Source organism: Dermacentor silvarum, chromosome 3 (assembly GCF_013339745.2).
Source record: "Dermacentor silvarum isolate Dsil-2018 chromosome 3, BIME_Dsil_1.4, whole genome shotgun sequence".
NCBI classification, from domain to species: domain Eukaryota; kingdom Metazoa; phylum Arthropoda; class Arachnida; order Ixodida; family Ixodidae; genus Dermacentor; species Dermacentor silvarum.
In genome coordinates this window covers 195256866-195280087 of record NC_051156.1, presented here as the reverse complement: position 1 = coordinate 195280087, position 23222 = coordinate 195256866, and the positions used below count along the sequence as shown (strand labels likewise).

Here is a 23222-nt window from a genome sequence, read left to right as displayed (position 1 = left end):
GTCGAAATTGCAGAACCTGTACAGCAGATTTATCGCAGTCAAGAGAATAACATTCAGCAAGTATGAAGGTTGGAAAACATACAGCATTTTATCTTGATACTAAAACTGGTCTTGTGATGCCATACCTAATGTCACCAACATTAGTGTGACGTTAGGACAAAGAGCAAGATTTGCCAACATTATATCGCGACAAGGCTAGATATGATAATGTTACTAACTAGGTAATAAACAAGTGTGCAGCGCAAATTTCTTCTGGCTGCGCTTGCAAGAACGGAGCGAGCCAATGTCCCCTGATGTCATGACACATACACCTTCCCAGGGTGCCGAAACATAGCTAGGCTTTTAAAAATGAGCATTATACTAAATTATTTATGGCTGTCTGGCGCTTGCTAATATTTCTTGGGTTTCAAGTAAACACGTACGAACATTCGATGGAATATTACGCTATTTGATCCTCACTTCAGCTTATACTTTAATATTCAGAGTTTGTGACTTATCTGAAACAAATCAACGTAAATTTAAAAAATTTACAATTGATAGTTTGGTTTTAATGAGCAAGTCGCATTATCATAACATGGCTCGTAGCCAAGAGAAGCCAAAGACGAACTTGTTCCCACTTGCTGATTGATTTTTCCGACCTGCTCAATTATTCAACATCCCTGTGGAACCATGACCTTCACTACTGCACTAATGTAAACAGTGATCGAAGTTTCGAATGCTGTTCAGCATCTCGCTACACTTCTCAGACAAATACTTTTCGGCAAAAATACTTTGAAATCCTTGATGTCACGCTAACATGTCGGCGCTGGTGTCAGACCTTCATTTATTTCTTTTGATAATCAACCCATTACTGCAGAACTAACAGACAAATCATTATGAAAAAATATATTAACAGTCAAAACTATTTTGGTGCTTCTCTTTAGTCAAAGACAAAGTGACTTACCCACACGATGGTCGAACGCAAGCTTGAGGAGCAGGATCAGCACGAAGGTGACATACTTGTCCACCAGCATGAGAAAGGCTTGAACCTCGGGCGTGGCGGTCACCCCACCATCTGTGCCCGTCCCCGTGTCAGCGTTGTTTGGGCCAGTCTGCTGTGCTCCGGACACTGCTCCACCAACCACTTCGGACAAGCTGCGAGTGTTGGGCAATGGAGGTGTTGGCGTGGCCTCTGGCTCCATGTTGATCACATATGACGAGCCCGCACCTGCATTTACTTGGACTATGGAAAGACAAAAATTTTGTAGTTTTTTTCAGAAACGTCCCTTCAGAAATCTCTATTTATATACAAATGTTTACAAATCTCACTATAGCGAAGTCCCATCCAACACAAAAATGCCTTTGTTATACAGTGTAGACCGCTTATAACGTAAGTCATCCGGAGTCGCTGAATATCTGCACTACAAGCGGTACCGCACTATAACCAAAACAACTATTTTCAAACCCTGCACGTATGCAGAACATGTAGACCAAGCATGTAGACACGCTTTGTACTATCGCACGCACATCGCGATTACGTTTTCGCCATTGAGCTGGCAAAAACATAATCGCGATGTAGCCGGTGCTCTTCAAGCTCGACAGCTTTGCACCGAGTCAAAACGAAACAACTGTTTGCCGCAACCACTGCGGAAAGAACCGTGACCACTATCGACGCGATTATGAACAGCGACAAATTGGCACGCACCCGACGCATGCACCGAGTCTGAACGAATTAACTACCATTCGCTGCAAGAACGGCAGTCGAAACCACAGTCGCTATCTATGCGATCATTGATGGCGACTACGCAGTTTTTTAGGCACGCGGCCGAAGCGCGTACCGTGTAAAAACGAAACTACTGTTCGCCGCAACCGCTGCGGAGAAAACCGCGGCCGCTATCGACGCGATAGTGGATGACGACAACGAAAGTTACGAAAGCATGCGACGGTAAACGCAAGAATACAGGCTTTAAAGACACAAATAGGCTCGAAGCGTTCCGGCGTTGCTGTCATTCACGTACGATTTCAACTGATGGCTGTGGCGATGCGGACTCCGCCGCTTCGTTTCGGTTGGACACTAGCGCTGTTCTTGCTCTTTTGCATCGCACATCTGCGGCGTTCCTCGCTCACCGAGCTCCGAAAGTAGTCCGAATTAACCCATGTGCGGCCAAATAAGTCCGAATTAACCAATTTTCCGAATTAACGAGGTTTTACTGTAGCTAAAAACCAAATTAGTGGAACACTGCTTAAATTGACAGTGTCGCTCGCGCTTCACGACACGCATCACGACGGGTGCACAGAAACTGAAGCCGCGTTCAGTGCAAAACGCACCGCTGATAAGCAGCCAAGCAAAAAGTTTCTCCGTCGCCTAGACAACCTACGCGCGCATTTTTTTTCCGTTCGTTTGCTCAGCGTCTCATGCTCCTCCTCCACATCGCCCTCGTTGATCTCCTCTCCCATCAGTGGGCGCACCTTGTTGAGAAGCATGCTTGCTGCCGCCCTTGTCGGCGAGATTTTCCCGCAGAAGCCGCATTATAAACGGTATTTCGTCGCACGCGGCTGCACTGTAAGCGGTATGCGTATACATGGAGTTCTATGGGAAAATTAAGGGGAGTCTGAAAAGACCGTACTATATCCGGTCCTGCACTATAAGCAGTTACGTTATAAGTGGTCTATACTGTATATAGATCATTTATTATAAATGTACAATAAAACCTCATTAATTCGACCCTCGTTCATTCGGAAAATCGGATAATTTGTACTCGTCCTCTGGTCCTGTCAGGTGCGTGCATTATTCAATGCAACCGAATTCCGTTAATTGGGGCGTATTTGGCCGCACATCGGTTAATTAGGACAACTTCCAGTGCTCGGCGAGCGAGGAGCAACTTTGTTAGTAAAATGAAATTCGACTGTAGCAGCAGAATGCTCAATAAGTTGAATTGAGGGTAAAAAAACTTTTTAAACTTACTATGTTATATGCATGTTCATTGTATCGAGGTTCATTTGTTTATTATTGCAATAGCAATTATATGGACACTCCAAGTGGATTTCTGCCGTCGGCATCACCGTGAGGTTCCGTATGAAGTCCAATGGCGATGAAATCTTTTGTTCACTGACGCTGCCATACAGATCCACTTTCCAATTTGTGCACTCTATGGTGCTCAATGCTGCCCATTTCAGAGTTTGTGCACGAGTAGATGCGTGGGCATTCTTTTCTTCTGTCTCGTCCTTTGGATCTCATTATATATTAAACCAGATGTAGCATGCCAAGGCTATTGCTCGGCTAACCTCTTCACCTGTAATTCAAATTTCTCTCACTAGTTTGCACGTATATTGGCATACTGGTTGCTGTGTGTGGTTTCCTTGTCCTACATTCTTGGAATACACACTATGTGTGCATAGTGGGTGGGCTATGTGATTTGAATAACATAAGGCAGCGCGTGTTCGAGAGACTATTGCCATAAGCTAGCATTCTGGCATAACACAGCAGCAACATTGTGAGTGGTTTAGCTCCCGGGGCCCTCATGCAAAATATAAATATTTGTTCACTACTGTACACTGACTGTATGTAGACCAGAAGATATTGGCAAACGGCTGTTCATGAATGGAAAAGAATGACCGTCACAAAAAAAGCTATTACTTCATTCCTTTCAGAAAACAGCTGCAGCAGAAAGTTACGTACACATAACTACACAGGCTCCCAGCACAAAAGTCTTTTCTAGCCTTGCCAGCTATGTTTGAAATGGAGTAACAACGCTACTGGAACAGACACCTCTTCACAATGCAAGTGCGATATCACATGCCCACCCCCGAGGAAGAAGCCGCTGTAATCTTCTCAATGGCGCAGACGCAAGTGTTACACTCACCTGAGGAAGAGGACGAAGCCAGGCTAGGAGTGCTGGGTGGGCGTGGATTCTCATAGTGCTGCTGTGCCTGTCGCCAGAGCTGCGACGGCTGGACGTTCAAGGAGGACTGCTCGATCAGAGGGGTCAGGCCCATGAGAACCTGAAATGTTGGCAAGTTGGAACAAGCTCGTTTACTCTCGGAGGAAAAAAAAAAAAGCGCGTTTTTGTACAAATTGCCAAGCAGTGCAAACAATAGCTAGGGCATTAATAAGTGCAGTAAGACCTGCATCATCCAGTGCGGTACTACCAGTCACAATAAACGTTCAAGAGAGCGTGTGAGGCATCTGCACTGGAAGACCATTGATTTTTTTTTCTCTTTCTCCTTTGCTCTAAACAGTCCTCCATTACAATGACTCACATTTTAAAAATTGCAGAAACGTTTAACCTATGCTTTTACCACGTGAAATGATGGCTTTTAACAAACATATTTTAATTTGGCACTAAAGTTGTTCTCCACACTTGGTGTCATCAACATGATAGTGATGTCATTACACAGAGCAAAATTTGCTGACAGGACGTTGCAATAAGACTACATAAGCTGATGTTGGTCTTAAAGATAAGTAAGAGCACTGTGAATGTTTCTTTCGGCCGTGCTCATGTTCGAAAGATGCAGCAATCAAAGGTATGGAAGGAGCCAGTGTGTCATGACATGACATTTCCACCTCTTGGGTACCGATATTGAATCTGGTCCATGACAACAAATACTATTGTTGTAAACTATACAACACGCTTTGCCAGTATCTTTTTTCTAGGGCTTATGCGGCATGGTCCTTCATTTAACGCAAGAAATACGACAAGTCGAAAATCACTTCTCCGTTAACTTTTTCAATGTGGCCCCCCATTTTTATTTGCCAATTAATCAATGTTTAATGTTCACCCGTAGTGATACGGTAAAAAAGGTAAGAGCGTAAAAATGAGTGAACGTCTAGCGTTGCACCTGAACCTCTCGGACGGTGTTCTAAATATGCACGGGTCCTACTAATGTGGATGCAACATGTGCAGGTGCAGCCAAAATTTCTGGCACCCGCCGTGGTTACTCAGTGGCTATGGTGTTGGGCTGCTGAGCACGAGGTTGCAGGATCAAATTCCGGCTACGGCGGCAGCATTTCGATGGGGGAGAAATGCGAAAACACCCGTGTACTTAGATTTAGGTGCACGTTAAAGAACCCCAGGTGGTCCAAATTTCCAGAGTCCCCCACTACAGCGTGCCTCATAATCATATCGTGGTTTTGGCACGTAAAATCTCGTAATTTTTTTAAATTTCTGCCACCCTTAAAAGCTTGAACATGCCATGTAGGACCTGTAATGAAATGCACGGGTGCAACTACGCTGCCCATAAAGAGCCGCGGCCGTAAAATTACCTCACTTTCAAGTTTGAGCTTTGATATTGTTTTGCACATTTCATAATAGCCTGAGAAGATTAAGAATAAAAGGCATGCACTGTGAATGTTATGCTTCATGAAATTTGTTGGCATGCTGCGATTCTCAAAATTATGAGGAACAATTTAGTCAAGACCGTAACACCTGGTAGGAGCAACTTCAGTGACTAAATAGTGTAGCAGTATAACCTGCATATACGGCAGATAAGCATGTAGCATACATATATCTTAATACATACAGAGCCCCACAGCGATGGTTAAAATTCACTTCGAGTGTCCATATATTTGCTATAGCAATAAAAAAAAAAAACGAGTATACGTCAACTTGACAAAGCTCTAGTTTTCCAAGCCTCAGCACTGTAGCACACCTCGTGGCCCCTGCTTTATGAGCAAATTTTGCACTCAGCATTTACATTTTTGCCTATTTCCTTTGTGGCAGCATAGTTGGTTGGACAGTCACTTTTCTGAAGTAACAATCCCAGGAGGTACAGGATGAGGTGATTTCTCATTTTAAACATTCCCACTTCACCTGAGGCGTGATGACATGGTTATCATTACCACTACAGAGATAGTATGACCACAGCAGTGTTATGGCATTGTTTGCTTAAGTTTTATGTTTAATCTTGCACAGTTGACAACGTGGAAGCCATCCAAAAAATATTTGAATTTGCGAATATGAACTACTCGATTCGTTATTTGAAAGTTTAGAATATTCACACACGCCTACTATTTGATAATGAGTTAGACAGAATTTGGTGGTGGTTGTATCGTGCAACAGATGTTTCATGTCTGGATGTATAGGCCTGCCATTTTCAGAAACAGCTGGCTTTCAATCTTTCAAGCACAAAGAGGATCTTGCACCTCACTCAAAGGCAGGAGAGAGGAACAAAACAAACATGTTAAAGCTCAGCATATGTTTGCAACGTGAACACGGGAACTACAGGTCAACTACAGATTATGGAATGCAATGTAATAACACAATAAAGATAACTCCTTTTGTTATTACACAATACATTCAATTATGTGATACATTCAATTATGTGATATGCAGATAAAATAATCTGTACATTACATATGCACCTTTAGATGTACCGAGTAACTCAGATCGACATTACATTAGCACACAAGATCTGTTTTTACTACTCGCTTACGAAGTGGTGAACTTAGGTGGATTTATTGAAATCTTATACCATAAATTTTTCTAAGAAATCTAAGGGCACAAACCAAACTATTGCAGCCATTCGTCACCAGCTTTTTCTTTGAAAGGCAACAATTTTATTTCATATCCGTTCAAGAGCTGCTAAACGACTGCATTTCTGCATTCCAGATGTACTTAAAAAACGGAAATCGGAAGTTGAGTCAGACACGGCTATAGCTAAAGCTTTCTTTTAAATGAAAGAAATAAAGAAAAGAGCCACAAAAGAATGTAAAAAGAAAAATCCTGAGAAAAACAGCTGTACAAATCATTACAGGTCATTTGCCTTGGGATAATGTGACTGTAAATCACATGCCGTGCAGCTGTACATGCAGGCACCCATTCAATGAACTGCACAGGAAAATATACTTTTAAGCAGCAACTATCACTGGTCAATGAAAAAGACAAGCAAGCTTAAGCAATTTCTTCGGCTCTTAACTCATTTACTGAGACAGTGCCAGGTTCTCAGTACAGACACTGCTATCAGCTCAAGGACACTTCTCTGCAATGCACACAATGTTGTCCTTGCCCACTACAACATTGAGTGTGATAAGAGCACGAACTACTGCAAGATATGACAAGATATGCAAGATATCACTCAGCTTCATAAGACATATACCACTGCAACCAATCCTTTTACTCTCTCTTTATAGCTCCACTGTCATTCATATTGTGTCGCCTTCACCACGCACACAAGGTTTTCATTCTGCATCGCAAAAGTGCGACCTTTTCAAATTCATATCATCCAGTAACCTGTCCTGCAATGAATGCAAGAAATTCCTACAGAGTATTGCGAGTATCACGAATCAGTGCCATTTTAAACATGTTCTACTATCTACTAGTATAACTTATCTTCCTGCAGCTGAACAACTTAAAAACACAATTTTGTTTGTAAGTGGATTTGGCTTTTTTGAACTTCTTGTTGCCTTACACTTGTATTATTGTGTATTATTTTACCCTGTCTTACGCTGTGACCTTCAACATGTTTTGTTATTTGGACCAAAAGTGGCCTTATTTTGCTTTTCTTTTTGTGTGTGGCTCATTTTCAAAGTTCACTCCATCGAAATCCCTTTTAGAGCTTTTTCAACCAATATGCTTCACGTTTCAGGCGTGAAAACCTCATTTTACCTCTTCACTATGCAATAAATATGTACAGCCACGAGCAAAAGTTTGTGGACCAAAGGTGCCACGATTTAATTTTTCGAGCTTTGAAATGTATTTCCATAAAAAAAAAAAAACTAACCAACTCTTCCCCTACCGGAAAATGGGGGTAAGCGAAGCTTGTCGTGGGTGCACCTAAACTAGCCATGATGCTACGGCTGAAATGGAGAGAACCACGTCACTGACGGTATGCCCGCAGTTCGCTGTTGTCGATGGCGTTTGATGTCTCGAGTTTGCTCAGCGGCGTGGTTAGCAGCATTCACCCGCTATTGCCGCTTGGGATTCCTCGAAAATTAAATTTCTTCGAAAATAAATTTGTCCGTTACATAAGACTATGAATGGCTCATACCCCTGCAAACACAGCCTCCCCATTGCGATGACAGAAAAGTGAAATTCTACGATGAAATGATTAGCGGAAACGCAACCAGCTGTGGAAGCAGACGACAACGCAGGAGCAGTGACCCGAGCGCGTGCCGAGCATGAGCACAAGCACAAATCGAGGGGCGCCAACGAGCCAGCTGCAGAAGACGACGACGCTCGAGTCAATGCTGATGATGATAGTTTTTGCGTACACACGCCATCGAAATCTGTGCCTTATAACAAGCTTCGCGTGAAAAATTAATTTACAACCATGTAGGGAAGAAGGTGATACATATTCCATCTTTTCCAACTTCAATATTCCCATAGTGCGTACACAAATTTGTTCTAACCATTGGTTAAACAATCATTGAAAATGTTTTTCACAAGTGATTCCTGTACTGATGTGTTCTGCACGCTAATGTACAACTTCATAGTACTAATGGTAGCATAAGCTCAACTTCAACATTGAAAAAAAGAAAACCAATCATTGCACTGCTTGTTATGTTGCTATGGCAATATTTGCCTCCTTCCATACTTTTGAGTAAATACAGAAAAAATGTAAAGCTTGCTTGCAATACTGGGGATCTCACAGGAAACAGAGTACATCACAATCACAAAGACATTTGGTGCGGAAACAAATTCATAAGCTAACAAAAAGAAACATCAATATTTAGGAGGAGAGAAAGGTTGCAGCTGTGCAGCCCTAGAATGTTCTGCTGCGACATTCACTTGGCTTGCAGCTTTGATGCAATCAATCGCGAAGCGCTACTGAATCAAGATCACTAACAGGAAAGTATAACAAAGGTGTGGCTGGTGTTTGAAACACCTTCTGCAACATCTTGCAAAAGGCATAACAATCACAGCAGAACTGTAGCCTCTGCGATTTTTGGCTCCCATGCTTTATTTGTGATAGGTCACACCATTTTACCTGATGAATGTCACGCCGCAGGTTTCTTGAGCCGGTCAGGTTCAGCCCTCGTCCAGCGCTGTAGGAGCGGGCCACCGACGACCAACCAAGCACGCGGTGCAGGGCACCGTTACCGATCTGGCCTTCACCAGCAGGACCCCCTTCTGCCATGACAGCCTCTCTGCGACGCGTGCCAACAATGAATGAAACTACATAGTTAATCAATTTGTTAATGCAAAAAATTCCGTAGTTACTGATTGCCATGGAACAATTAAGGGTACCTCAGCCTCTTCAGACAAGGCTATTATAGTATTTAAATTTATTCTAGAGGTGATAACCACCCTGGGAAGCACGCTAACAATGACCTCACTTGTGAAGAAATCTAGTCGAGGAAAACTTCATTATATGATTAACAAAAATGCATACAGAGGTATTTAGATTGATAGAGTAAATGACCAGTCAAATACAAGCAATGACTAGAATTCAGTACAACAGTTACAGGAAGTAATACAATACAAACTGTTCTTAAGTTGATAAACATGAGTGGCAAACGTGCAAATCGTTTACTGATGCTCACTGAATATGCCTACTGGGATTATTTTTCATCTGAACTCATGGAGGCAGGATTTTATCCCCTTTAAGACAATAGGTAATAACAAAAGAAATTTCGCACTAAGAAGAATGCAGGACTTTGCAACACCATGCGACAAAGGTTCAACAACATTGCCACCGCTTAACCTTTGTGAAAGTTGACATTAAGATTTATGTGACTGCTATTGTCATTGATGTGCGACTGTTCTTTTATAACTGAAGAACTTCTGTGAAGTATGTCAATTGAAATGCCGCGAGGTCTTGCATCCAGAGAATGATGCATCCCCGTAAAATGCTGCCACTTGATGTGACATTTGTATACGCATGTAGACACAAACATGAGTGCCTTGAACCTAAATGAACTTGAGGAGATTGTCGCCTTGTTTGTGTACACGGATATAAATCCTGCAGTAAGCATCCGACCATGATGTGCGAGCAAACAGTGTTCTACACATCTGTGGAAGACCAGTCGGTAAAAGTACATGAAAAGCTGCAATGTTAAACTTTTGTTTTGTCACCCCCACAAAACAAAACGTAATGCAATGCTTACAAAGATGAGTCCTCATGTTTACAATTGCTCAAGGTTCATAACATGATGAAACTGTCTGGTCAGTGTTAACTGTCTTTTTTTTTTCCAAGCCTCAGTGATAAGACTGCAGGCAAGTAAATACGGAGGTAAACCCCGAATAAAGAATTTAGGAAGTGCCTCAATCTTAAACTGCAACCACGAAAGTCATCAGAAACGGTTTAAGAGCACGCAGATGACACTGCACTGCAATTTGGACGAAACCGAAACAAGTTGCCGCAAGCGCTGCGTACATGCTTCGATCGGACTAAGGGAAATTTCGGGCGTTTGTTTTTTTAGTTGGTAATAACGTGATAAACCTAAGGAAACGCTAGAAAACTTAACGTCCCTTAGAGAGTTCTGCGTTACATTCGCAGTGCTAAGGCAGATGTGAAATATGGACCGCGCGACATGTACGCTCTGCAAACGAGGCAGTACAGATACTTTTCCTCGGTTTCGTACACGTGTCGATTAAGGTGCTATTAATAGCTCATGTTCGGCGAGGCAAGTTATGTGCCGAATCGGAACAAGACTCATAGGCGCACGACAGTTCCGCAGTACACACCTCATTAGCGCGGCCGCGAGTGAAGTCAGGCGATAGCAAACAGTGCAGCCGTTGTGGCCGCTGTTTCGGTGGTATTATTTGACAGTGACTTCATTTTAACAGGGGCGCACATATGACACAGAACGCAATCGCCTTGCAACGCAGGCATAGGCTTAAACGCTTACCTAACGCTTGCTGTGTAGTTGCATCAGAGTGATGCAGCTGCGCTGTTTTCAGCACGCAACATCGCGCGATGGCGTGGCGCGGCATGCATGTTTTGGTGCGATATATGTGTGTTACAGGTAAAGCGCAACTAGGCCGAGATACGATAAAGGGACAACACAAAGGGAACGAAAACAATGAGACAAGACGCGTCGTTGTGTCAATACCTCGCGCTTGGTGGAGCGAGCGACTCGCGCAAAAGCAAAACAGAAACCACCAACCTGTTGTCAGGAGAAGATCGACCAGCGCTACCGCTGCTGGGCTGAGGAGTGCCGTGGACGCAAGCCGGCGGATTTTGCGACGGTTCCAGCTTGACACACGTAGGTGTTACCGCGGCTACGAGACGAAACTGCAGGACTACACTAACATGCGTACTGCGTACTGGGAGAAGCGTTACGTAGCGTCGCCCGACGCTGATAGCGCGGGGAGCGACCACATTGGAGACACGATCGGGAAGGTTGCTTCGACGGGCGCTGTGACTTTGCTTACCGCGCTTGAATTTGGCGTGATCAGAGAGCTGCCGAATGGGCGCTGGCGTGCTTTGCGGCCCGACTTGCTGACGACATCGACTAATTGCGGTGTAGGAAAATTCGCAGCAATGTTCGGCTCGTACGCCAACGCGAGCAGCTGCACCATGGAGCCGCGGCTCGCTCCGCCGACAGGTCGCAGCACCAGCGTATGCAGTAAGCTGATCATCATCACGTACTGGTTTCGGTTTCGTGTTACGAGAAAAAAGAAAAGTGATAATATTTGAGCATGCGTTTTATGTGTCGTATTTTGATACCTGGCGCTTTCGTAGCAATCATAATGAAAAAAGAAAATAGAAAAAAAAGGAACAGGCCCGCTAAAGTAGAAACGTGAACATTCACTCAGGCCCCGAACACTCTATCGGTCGCAGACCTGCGTGTCAAACTGGTTTTATTAATAAAACTGCAGATTTTAGCCAATGATAAATGACGAAAACTACTACCACTGCCAAATGTTCCCAAGTCTATTTCATCGGTGGCAACGTCCGACCAGACGCACACATGTCATGACTGATTCAACCAGCCGAAAGTTCATTTAGGTATTTTTATTATTATTATCGTTATTTTCAGTGCTGATTAATTGGTGGATTCAGTCATTAATGGGGTTCGACTTTCCGAAGCAGTTATGCATGTACTATGAAAGGCGCGCGGTAATGGAGGGTTGCGCATTAATTTCGACCACCTGGCGTTCTTCAACCTGCACTTCAATCGAAGGGCACGAGCGCTTTGACATTTCGCCCCCATCGATGCATGTGCTGCTGCCAGGGATCGAACCCAAGACATTATCGTGCTCAGGTGCAGAACGCTTTAGCCATCGTGCCACCGCGACAGATCCATTCTATGTTTTCTTTTATTTCGGACACAATTGTATGAACACTCGATCCAAGCGCATTTCTGCCGTCGCCGACGCCGTGATGTTCCGTATAAAATCCAAACATGATAACATCGTCGCCGCGCGCCGCACGCTGCATGTGCGAGTGAAAGCTTGCAAGGGTCAGCTGACGTTCGTGGCTCAATCTCGCGTGCGCAAGGGTGAAAAGTTGGGTTGAAGCGCGCAGTCTTTTTCGCGCGCGATGTACTTGGGGAGGGGGGGTTGTTCTACTCCGGTGGCTGTTGCTTACAGCGCGGCCGCGTCGTATCATGAAAGCGATATGCGATGTGGGCCAAAGTGCATCCGCCGAGTGTCGGTAGCTTCGTATGCGCTGTGCTTTCGACGTTTAGTTCGCATTGAAGCGAGAGACAGCACGAATGTCAATTCGCTCGCTGCTGCGGCCACGCTTCCTCACTCCAGCGTTTTGACAGCGAGTTACCGCGGTCAGCGCGCGAGATGCGTTCATTTTTACCTATGTGCGCGTGACGCCGTGCTTGATAATTCAGTTCGTAAGCGAATGTTTAAAACTTTATACGGCCGATAAAACTACTATTTTTACTTCGTATAGCTGTTTACTAATTTGCTCTCGCAAACCGCGAAGCTGCGACTTTTTTCGAATAAATTATTGTAAGTGACCTACGACTGCTTTAGACATAAACTTTTTTGTTTCATATATTTATGTCCTACTTTTGACATCATTGTTTATCGGCACTACAACAACGGGGACGACAATAATATTAGTAATAAAAATTTCGGCAGAAACACTTAAGACTGCTTACGTGTTGGAATGCGAAAGCATTATACCGTTTGTAGATCTCGGAACGTCATGAACGCGCTCATGAATGCATCATGAACGCAAGCACTAGGCTCACATTTAGTAAGCCAGAACTGTGGAGCCGCCGTGGCGTCGGGGAAGCGTGCTCGTCTCACACCCCGGAAGCCCGGGTTCGATTCCCACCCAGACGTCAAAGTACCCAATTGTTCTTTTTAAAACCATGAATTCGTTGACAGGAACGGCCCTGAGAAATGTGATGTCAATCCGAGCATTTTTCGGCGTGTTTTTATTCTTTGCGCCATCGGCCTTTGTTGATACCATCTGTGGGTCGCGACTCACGCCGACGGATTATCGCGTAATGGGGCATATAATGCTTTCGCATTAATGATAATATACCTCCGTGTGGGTCAGACCTCCCTGGTGGTTTAACCCGCCGAGAGGAGGTTACGTTACGGAGGCTGCGTGTCGGGGTCGCACTAACCCCGTCTGTGACCGCGCTCTCTGGGCACAACAGTACCACGGTCCCTATGATACATCGTGCCCATTTTGTGACACTACGATTCAAAATGTGACAGTTACACACCTATTATGGACGTGCCCAGGACTTCACCTAATCCCTCTCCGCCACCTACGGGCAACAGGCCTTCGGCCTGGCCGGCGACCCGACCTTGAACGTTGGATTCATGGACCGTATCATCGTTCACTTCTAGATTTTTTGCATGAATCAAGTCTGTTCGGGTATTGTTGATATGCTTTGTATTATGCCTAAGGGCAAGCTTTCGAAATAAAAAAAAATAATAATAATCCTAGCGTCTCGCTCAACGGAACCAAAATCTCTACAGTCGACTCCCTTCGCATACTCGGTCTTCACATCCACAAGGACGGTTCAGGAGCGGCCACTATCCCCCGTCTCCAACGTACACTGTCATAAGTTACGCACCTCGTCAAGAGGATAGCAAACCGCAGAAGCGGACTTAAGGAGGAAGACACGCTAAGGATAATTCAAGCTCTCCTATCTAGCCGTATCACCTACGGCACCCCCTATACCTGACACTCAAGCCGGCTGAAATCAAGAAACTGAATGTCATAATTTGAAAGGCAATCAAAGTAGCCTTGACCCTCCCACCCACGGCATCAACGGAGAAACTCATCAAGCTCGGCGTCCACAATACGTGGGAAGTGCTCTCCGAGGCTCATAAAATCAGCCAACTATAGCGGCTCATGCTCACACCCACCGGACGTTAAGTTTTGCTCTACCTCAACTTACAGTGAAAGCTACATTGCAGATACAGGCCAGAAAGCAAGAATCCCACCAGCACTTCGTGAGTGTATCAGCGTTGCACGCATACCACGCAATATGCATCCGACTTACCATAAGGAGCGTCGGCAAAGCAGAGTCCGCGCACTCAGCAAGAAATACGCGACAAACCCTGATACGAGGTACACCGATGCTGCCCGGTATACTAAAGAAAACGCCTTTGCCCTAAGTGTCACGGATCACCAAGGCAAAGAACTCACCGCTGTCACCAGCCGGGAAAGAGCCGCCGAGACTGCAGAGGAAACGGCAATCGCTCTGGCGATAACAACTTGCCCTGAAGTAGCCGTAATCCTCTCTGATTCCCAAGCAGCAGCTCGCAACTATCAAAAAGGACGCATATCAGAAACCGCACTCAAGATACTTCAAAATCGCATCGCACGCACCCCGCTTCCGGACACCCACATCAACTGGATTCCAGGCCATCAGGGCATGTCAGGAAATGAGGCGGCACACGCCGCTGCCCGCGAGCATACCAGCCGGGCTTTCCTGCCATCCCACACTAAGCCGGCCACCAATGTTGATGACATCACCCTAACACTCGGAGCTTCTGCAACACCACCGACTCAGCAGAAGAACGTACCCATCACCACACAAGAAGCTGAGCAAAGAGGAAGAAATCATCCTCCGCCGCCTACAGACAAACACCTATGTACACGGAATAATCATGCACAGACTCTATCCTACGCAGTACTCATACACATGCACCCACTGTGACGTCACAGACACCCTGCAACACATGTTCCAGGATTGCCCACTGCGTGACACATCCCCAGACCCCAGCTCACAAGCTCAGCAAGACGACACACGACAAGAAGAGCACCCCAACTCAGCGCACTTCTATACCATCACTGAAACGTGGGAGGCGAAGCTTTTTCTCTGACGACCTGGACGATCAACGCAGGCTTGTCGCCCGGGCCAAGGAGGCAGCCCAAGCCAGAGGGTTCCTGGAATAAGGAATCCTGCCACCTAGGGTGAACCGGGTCCTTACTCGGAATACCGTTTCAGAAAATAAAAGTTTATTTCTCTCTCTCTCATATCACAAGAAGCCAACAAACAATGACACCAAGGACAGCATAAGGGAAATTACTTGTACTTACTAATTGAATTAAGGAAATGATAAATTAATGGAAATGAAAATGGATGAAAAAAAATGTCACAGTTTCGCCCTAAGGGCGAAGCAATGAATGCGATAGCAACACAGCAATGTCATACGAAGTAAGGTGAGCGGCCTTGGTAGCAATATGAATTGTAGTAAACATGAGCTGATTAAGTAAGCAGGTGTGCTGCGGCGTAAGTAGACCGACATGAAGAGAGACTCGATGACCACGAGAAGGCGCGTGTGAAACGGTGGTGTTGATGAGAAGCGCTTCCCGTGGGCAGCGCGTGCGAAGGGACACACCTGTAGCGCTGCACTGCCGATCCGGGCAGCATTGCATGTGCAGCGTGCGTTGGAAAATGTGGCCCGACTATTACTAACTGAATGAACAAGCGTGGTGTGAGCGCGCACAAACAAACACGAATAGATAACACGGAATGACTGCAGACAACGACTGTCAAAACGCTGGCAGCAAGCATACGCCGCAACCGGCGAAGGTATACGTGCGGTCTATCGCTTCAACGGAAACTGAGCGGCGAATGCACGGCGCATAAAGGTCAGAGGCGTGTGGAGATAAGAGACGGTGCGGTCGAACGAACGACGAGCGCGGTTGTTGGCAGCGTAGAAGTGCGCCCCCCCCCCCCCCCCCCCCCCCGCCCCCGCTCCCTCCGGCGCTGGCTTTCCGCTTCCTTGCCTGCGCGTGGGAGATTGAGTGCGTTCGCTCTCCGTGATAGCGCGCGTCCCCGCACGCTTCCGCTGGGGCATACGGCGCGCGGCGAAGATTTTATCTATACGGAACCTCACGGCGACGGCGACGGCGACGCCGACGGCAGAAATCCGGTTGACGTGTCCATATAATTGCTATCGCAATAAAACAACTGTCCGTAGGTGGGGAACGATCCCACGTCTTCGCATTACGCGTGCGATGCTCTTAACATTGAGCTACCGCGTAGCAGTTTTCATATCCACTTTCTGGGGTATTTATGTTTTACAATTAGAACTAACCCTGGGAGTGTTAGCCAGTGCCACCACTCACAAACAATAGTGGCGGAGGCGGAACATCCTTTCTGCCGCAGGCGTCGCGAGCACATTATCTTTTTGGGTGATGGCAACTGGTCAATAAACCCTGAAGGCATCAATGTTGCCTGATTCGAGCCCTCGTTATGTAATGAACGAGAAGAAAGGGAGCCGAGGGGCCCGAATATTATTAATCATAAGAAGCTGACAATGACACCAAGGACAACACAGGGGAAATTACTTGTACTTACTAATTGAATTAAAGGAATGATAAATTAATGGAAATGAAATGGATGAAAAAACAACTGTCCGCAGGTGGGGGAACGATCCCACGTCTTCGCATTACGCGTGCGATGCTCTTACCACCACCAGAGCTTCGCTTCACATTGACTCAATGGTGTGCGAAGGATTTGCATATAATTTTTTCTACAAAAGTTGCCAAAAATCGGTTTTAGTTTCTCACAAAGCTTAGAAATCCGTAACTTGATGCGCTACAAACACATTCTGTAAATTGCATCTGTTAGATCATCTATCAGGAGCAGACAAATACGCGTACACACGAGCTATACAGATTACGTGTTCCAATGTTTATACGAGGTCTTTGCAAAAATCCTACTCCCAAACTTCAGAGCGGTGCGTAATACATCGATTTTGTCGGCTGCAGATGTCTCAATCGGCGCAGTTTACATTATTGCGTTATATATTTACTTTATTTATGGGTTACAGAGTTGTAAACTCAATGCTTTCATTTTGTTTGGCGATCTTCAAATAAATTTGCGAAAAAAATTATTGTTCTAAATAAAAAAAAATACAACTACAGTCGTTAGATCTTTACCTTTTCGTTTAACAGCAACAAACCCCATCAAAATTGGCATAATGGATGCCGAGAAAAACGATTGTTTCATTCTCTTTATTGTATTCACATTGGAGATCAATGTTTCCTCTTAACAAATACGAGCTCTGTATGTACGCAATCAAGGACATATCGAACGTTTTACTACGATTGTAGAAATCACCCCATTCCTATGTTATATATGGCGCGGCCGCCTAATTTATTGCATATACGGCTCGCCAATGCATCCCACTGCTTCAAGAGTCCTTAATTTCGCGCTTCGCTATCACATCGAGATGGGCGTGCAGTGTCGACATATAGAGCGCGTTCTTCATGCCGGTGAGCTCCGCGTTCCTTCCAAAACGTAGAAGGGACCATCGCGTCACTCCTTGTTTTGTTGTGCAGCGGCCATCTCGTTCCTATCGTCGACCCTCTTTTTGATATCGCGAAGTCGCTGGAGCAGCGGTTCGTAATATGTTTTCGAGGTTACCCGTTAACCAAGATAGTAATCCTCCAGAACTGATCTGCGCCTGGACCGCGTCCTCGTACTTTGCGTAGTTTTCGGCGAAGTACTTGAGGACCTGCTTCGACAGAGCCGACGGCATCGTAGGCGAAGCTGTTGATTCCTGCAGACAGTCTTCGAGCGTGCCGCAAACCGCAACCCGGATCGTGTCGTGGCGCACGCTCTCTTCAGCGCCGTCGGTCATCAAGGACTGTATGGAGACAAGTAGGCTGCCGACGGTCAGCGCAGGGCTCCAACTCGGTCCAGGAGCCGTACACAGTATGCTGAGGCAGATGGACTCGCCGTAGATGTGGCTGCTGAACGACACGTCGCCTTCGCCGGTCATGAAGAGCGCCAGGGGAGGCACCATCGGGTAGTCGGGCGGGCACTTCAACTGCAGGCGGAAGAGGCCGCCTTCGAGAGGCGTGCCCCAGGGACCCACGATGACGGCATGGAGCGTGCTCATGTCGTTCTCCTCCGGCGCCACGAACACTCCCGGCGGCGGGTCCGCGTGGAGCTCCATCAGGTCACGCTGCAACCTATGCAGGCACCACGGCGTCGGTTGGCCGTCCTTAGCGGTGTCCCAGAATCTTCGCAGCCAGCCGTCCATTTCCATCGAGCTTCCACTGCGGCTGATGACTCTTGAGCGGATGTCGATGATGGGAAGTTCCTTATGGCGGCCACGAATGATGATAGTGATGATGATGATGATTATATGGCACGTACCTATAATGGGACCAGCTACTGAGATCAGGGGGAACAACACCTATAATAGGGCGGTTGCATGAATCATAATAATTATATGAATGAAACAAAGAAAGAAAATTAAATTATGGGTTTTTACGTGCCAAAACCACGATCTCATTATGAGGCACGCCGTAGTCCGGAATAATTTCGACCACCTGGGGTTCTCTAACGTGCACCTCAATCTAAGTGCACGGGTGTTTTCGCATTTCGCCCCCATGGAAATGCGGCCGCCAGTGGCCGGGATTTGATCCCGCGACGTCGTGCTTAGCAGCCTAACACCATAGCCACTATGCAACCACGGCGGGTAACAGAAAATAGGGATGTAGGTAGTTAAAGTGGGCATGCGTGAACGGTGAAGAAAACGAAGCGGAAATGAGTCCAGAGCGAGCGCAGTGGGCCAGTAGTGATGAACTGCATTGACGGAGCTAGAACAATGATTACAGTGAAATGAAGAAGCGGAGAACAGAAAGTAAACAAATAAATATTTACATACACACTGGAATTCAGTCACAGGGATGCTTGATCCGTTGCCCAAAATTTCTTATGGAGTCAAACTGTTAAAATTGTGTCTTTCGATCCTTTTTATTATTTTCTTGTGTATTGATTTTTCCTGATTTAGTGCTTGAATTTTAACAAGCGAGTTCGCCTTTCGGCATCACTTACTTTATAGCAGTCTTGGATTTTTTTTTTATTAAAGCTTGGAATAATCCAACCATTCTCTGGATTTTTTTTATTAAAGCTTGGAATAATCCAACCATTCTCGGCCAATACCTCAAATTGGGTATGAGCCTCATGTATATAGCTGGGCAACAACAAAAGACATCAAAGATTGACTTATCACCGATTCACAACAATGATATTTGATCAGTGTGTGAATCACATATGAGCGGTTTATTTATATATCTTGTGTACCCGCAGGGCCAGGCGCATTAAAGAGGGGAGTGGTCACATAAAATACAGAAAAAAAAATGCAGTGCAGCAAAGTGGTTAGTAGTACAGAAATAGATGGCTTTCAGTTATACATTGTTATCTAAGTGTTCGTATAATGCTAGCTAATAAAATGTAATACGATGCATACACTGCAGTAATGCAGCGTTACAGTAATACAATTGGTAGTTCAAAAACATGTATGAAACGCTCCTATTTATACAATGTTATGCAATGCTGCTATGAAGTGATGGTGGTAAACAGTAGTAGCGGTTGAGGCGGGAAGGCGATTCCACTCAGCAGATGTACGCCAAAGGAATGAATGAGACATTATATTGGTTTGGCATAATGAAATTCCGACTTTGTTATGGTGGTATAACCTTGATAAAATGTATTGAGGAGGGGAGATCAGTTGATCGTCTAGGGGAAGAGAGAATAAAACATTTATTATTGAAATTTAATACCCGTTTTGTGGTCGGACCTCCTAGTCCGGAAGACCATTGGCTTTTGCCGCAGTCCGGGCTCGGTTGACCAGGGCTTGTTGCTGTTGGGTCCGAGCTGGACAGGGTCGCCTCCCACTCGACTGTCGTCGGAGAAGGATGATGAAATATCTTTCTGAAAAAGTGAAAGTCTAAGGCCTTTTCGACGGGAGCCTAAAGATGACAAGCCAAGGTTTAATTTCATCACAGAAGTGCTGGCAGTTCGGTTATAATTAGAAAAACAAAACGAGTAGAGTTATATTGTACCATTTCTAATGAGTGAATTAGGTTTTCCTGAAAAGCTTTACAACCTATTATTTATTTATTTATTTATTTATTTATTTATTTATTTATTTATTTATTTATTTATTTATTTATTTATTTATTTATTTATTATTTATTTATTTATTTTCTCTTTAATCTAGAACAGGCATCATTAAGTTCAATGCAGATGATGCCGAACAATTTATCCACTCCCGCGCACGTAGATATAGGAGATTATGAGGTAAAGTTTCCGCTTAGAGGTATACCGACACATATTTTCTAAGTCGCAAGAACTGCCGTCGTACCAAGCGTTTGCCGCAAGGGCAGTATTTCCTGCGACTTGGCGAGTGTATATGGTAATGGCTGGGAACCGTGACACTAATCGTGAATTTGCTTCTAAAGCTCGTCTCGAAATGTTACCCAGGGGTCATCGACATTATCGTGAGACGTCCTGACACAGCAAAATCTGCTGACTTCGTGTAGCAATGAGTGAGCGAGTGAAATAACTTTATTGGAGGTCCGGCGAGGACGTGAACTCGTCGCGCACCCGGCTAGTCCCACGTCGGGACCGGCAGGTCTATCAACCGGTCGCGGGCACGCCGGACAGCCAGGATTTGCTTGTCTAGAGCGGGGCTACGCAGAAGCGAGTCCCACTCCTCCTTGCTGAACTTGGGGTATCTCGACCCGCACTCCCAGAGCATGTGTGCTAGAGTTGAGGTCAGCAGGACGGGCAGCAGGACGGTCAGCAGGACGGTCAGCAGGACGGTCAGCAGTTGAGGTCAGCAGAACGGGCAGACCTGATGACGTTGCTCATAAAATACAGACAATAGCGCCGTGCGCGAGTCTCCTGGTTGCGTTCGCGTGTGGCAGCGATCGCTTTACCAAAGCACACAAAAAAAAAAAAAAAAAAACATATGATGACGTCATGACGCATGTACCTCCACGTGTACCGAAGCGGAATATGCTTTATATATATATAGCCAGCCGCCGCGCAGGCTCGGCCTACAGGTAAAGGCGGGCTGATCCTTCTGGATCGGGCTGGTCAAGGCCGCCTCCCACTGCTTCAATGTGGAACTTTTGCCGCACATTGATTTATAGAAACACGATTCAATATGTAAGAATGTAACACCGTGGCTTTGGATCAAGGACATCAAACGGGAGAACAGACAACCACGATAACTGCAGAATCATCTAGCCTAATTTCTGACGTCGCTATAGTTATACAAACAAGAATTGTTGTAAATTATTGAGGACTATTCGACATGGCCCCGTAATTTCTGTGTTCGGCAGGTCTGAATTTCCATTCGAAGCAACAAAATAAAAAAATAGGTGCCAGGGTTCATTGTTCTAAAAATCAACATTACAACAAATACGACAAGGACGAGAGAGTTTTGGAAAGTGGAAACTGTTAGAACGACATACGGACAACAAACTCTTCGTAACAACCTGCCAAGGCTACTGAATAAATTGCACAACGAAACCAATGGATTGGAAAATATCTCTGACGGTAGCAGATACCGTCACGCTCTGTATAGTTATTTCTGCCTGCACTAGATTGTTTTCCCTGGCTTTCGCAACTTTTTTCCTTATCGGAACTAACTAGTCCCATTGTATATATTAAATTCTTGGTTCTTCCATTTGTTTAGTCTGTATGAGAAATGTTACTGTTACGGCTTGTGTTCTTGATTATACCTTTCTCGCACCTCGTGTTTTTTCGAACAGTTTCGATACCGTTATGCCTACCATTGGTTATTTGTCCTTATTGGTTGGAGATGTTTTGTTTTTTACTATGCCCTGTTGTTAGAACACAATTTTTTCTTCATTTGCTTCGCATGGTTCGCGATGCTCAATTTTGTGCAAATGGCATTTGCAAACAATGATGTACTGCCTTTGTGTGTGCTAACGTCGCGCAAACGCCAATGCGGGGGCCTGCGGCTTCGTCAAGCTGTCCATGTGGCAGCTTTTTCTGCATGTCCCTCGCGTCATGTACTGATGCGTCATGTACTGATGCGTCATCTACTGATGCAAATAAACATCATTGTCATCATTGTCATCATTGTCATCATTGTCATTGTCATTGTATCGAAGAGGGCAGGGAAGGATCGCCCCTTGTGGACGCTAAGGTCGAAGCTGTGGGAAGGAGAGTGCCAATGTTGGCAGTGAAGTTCGCCTCCTGGAAGCGCGATCGCACGACATTTCAGTTTCGCCTATTCCCTCTATAGCGAACCAACATGAAAAAGATATATTGAAGTGGCGGTAAAGCACTCACGGCACTTTAGACATTCAAGTGTCTAAACAAATGTTTCTGAGGGGCCCGGTGATGAGCACGAATATATTCAAGCTTAATTCCCACGCACGCAAGCAAGGGCACATCTGAATGCTTTATTCAATTGAGGGAAACACCGCCTTCCTATGTGGCGGCGGCCGCCTAATGATTGCTTTCTATCTCGCCAATTTCGCCAGCTGCTTACAGAGTCCTTAATCTTGCGTTTCGCGGGAATATGGGCACGCGCAGGTAGGACGCCGCGTTCGTTCTTCATGCCGACATGTTCCGCGTTCCAGAAAAAAAATGGTCATGGAACCATTGCGTCACGCGTTATTTTGTTGTCCGGTGGCCGTTGCGTTCTCTTCGTCTATCCTCTTCTTGATGTCGCGAAGTCGCTGCAGCAGCGGTTCGTAGCCACCGTACGCCACACTCAAAATCCACGCAAATCCCGTGGAATTGATCTGTGCCTGGACTGCGTCCTGGTACTTTGGCGAAGTTGTCGGCGAAGTACTTGAGGACAACCTTCGTGAGAGCCGGCGGCATCGGAGGCTCGGATGTTTCCAGCAGACAGTCTTCGAGTGTTTCGCACACGGCGACCCTGATCGTGTTGTAACGCATAATCTCCATGGCGCCGTCGGCCAGGAAGGACTGTATGGAGACCAGCAGGCTGCCGATGCTCAGCGTGGAACTCCAACTCGGCGGTCCATCTGGATCCGTGCCTAGTAGGCTGAGGCAGATGTACTCGCCGAAGATGTGCCAGTTGAACAACACTTTGCCTGCGCCGGTCAAGAAGCGA

The 23222-nt window shown here is 45.6% G+C and overlaps 1 protein-coding gene across 5 annotated transcripts in view; it reads right to left on the bottom strand.

The window, feature by feature from the left end:
* Window positions 1–11467, bottom strand: part of LOC119446409 (RING finger and transmembrane domain-containing protein 2-like) — a 64924-nt gene extending 53457 nt beyond the window's left edge. For 2 of the 5 annotated variants that reach the window (XM_037710836.2, XM_049664126.1), the window contains exons 1-4: window positions 11027–11467; window positions 8905–9064; window positions 3843–3981; window positions 944–1222 (exon numbers count right to left, since the gene is read on the bottom strand). In XM_037710836.2, the coding sequence (XP_037566764.1) occupies window positions 944–1222; window positions 3843–3981; window positions 8905–9054 (568 nt within the window). In that variant the 5' untranslated portion in view covers window positions 9055–9064; window positions 11027–11467. Of the gene's footprint in view, window positions 1–943; window positions 1223–3842; window positions 3982–8904; window positions 9065–10768; window positions 10790–11026 lie in introns of those variants that run through there. The other 3 variants (XM_049664125.1, XM_049664127.1, XM_037710835.2) reach the window with 3 other exon arrangements.
* Window positions 11468–23222: the final 11755 nt, after the last annotated feature.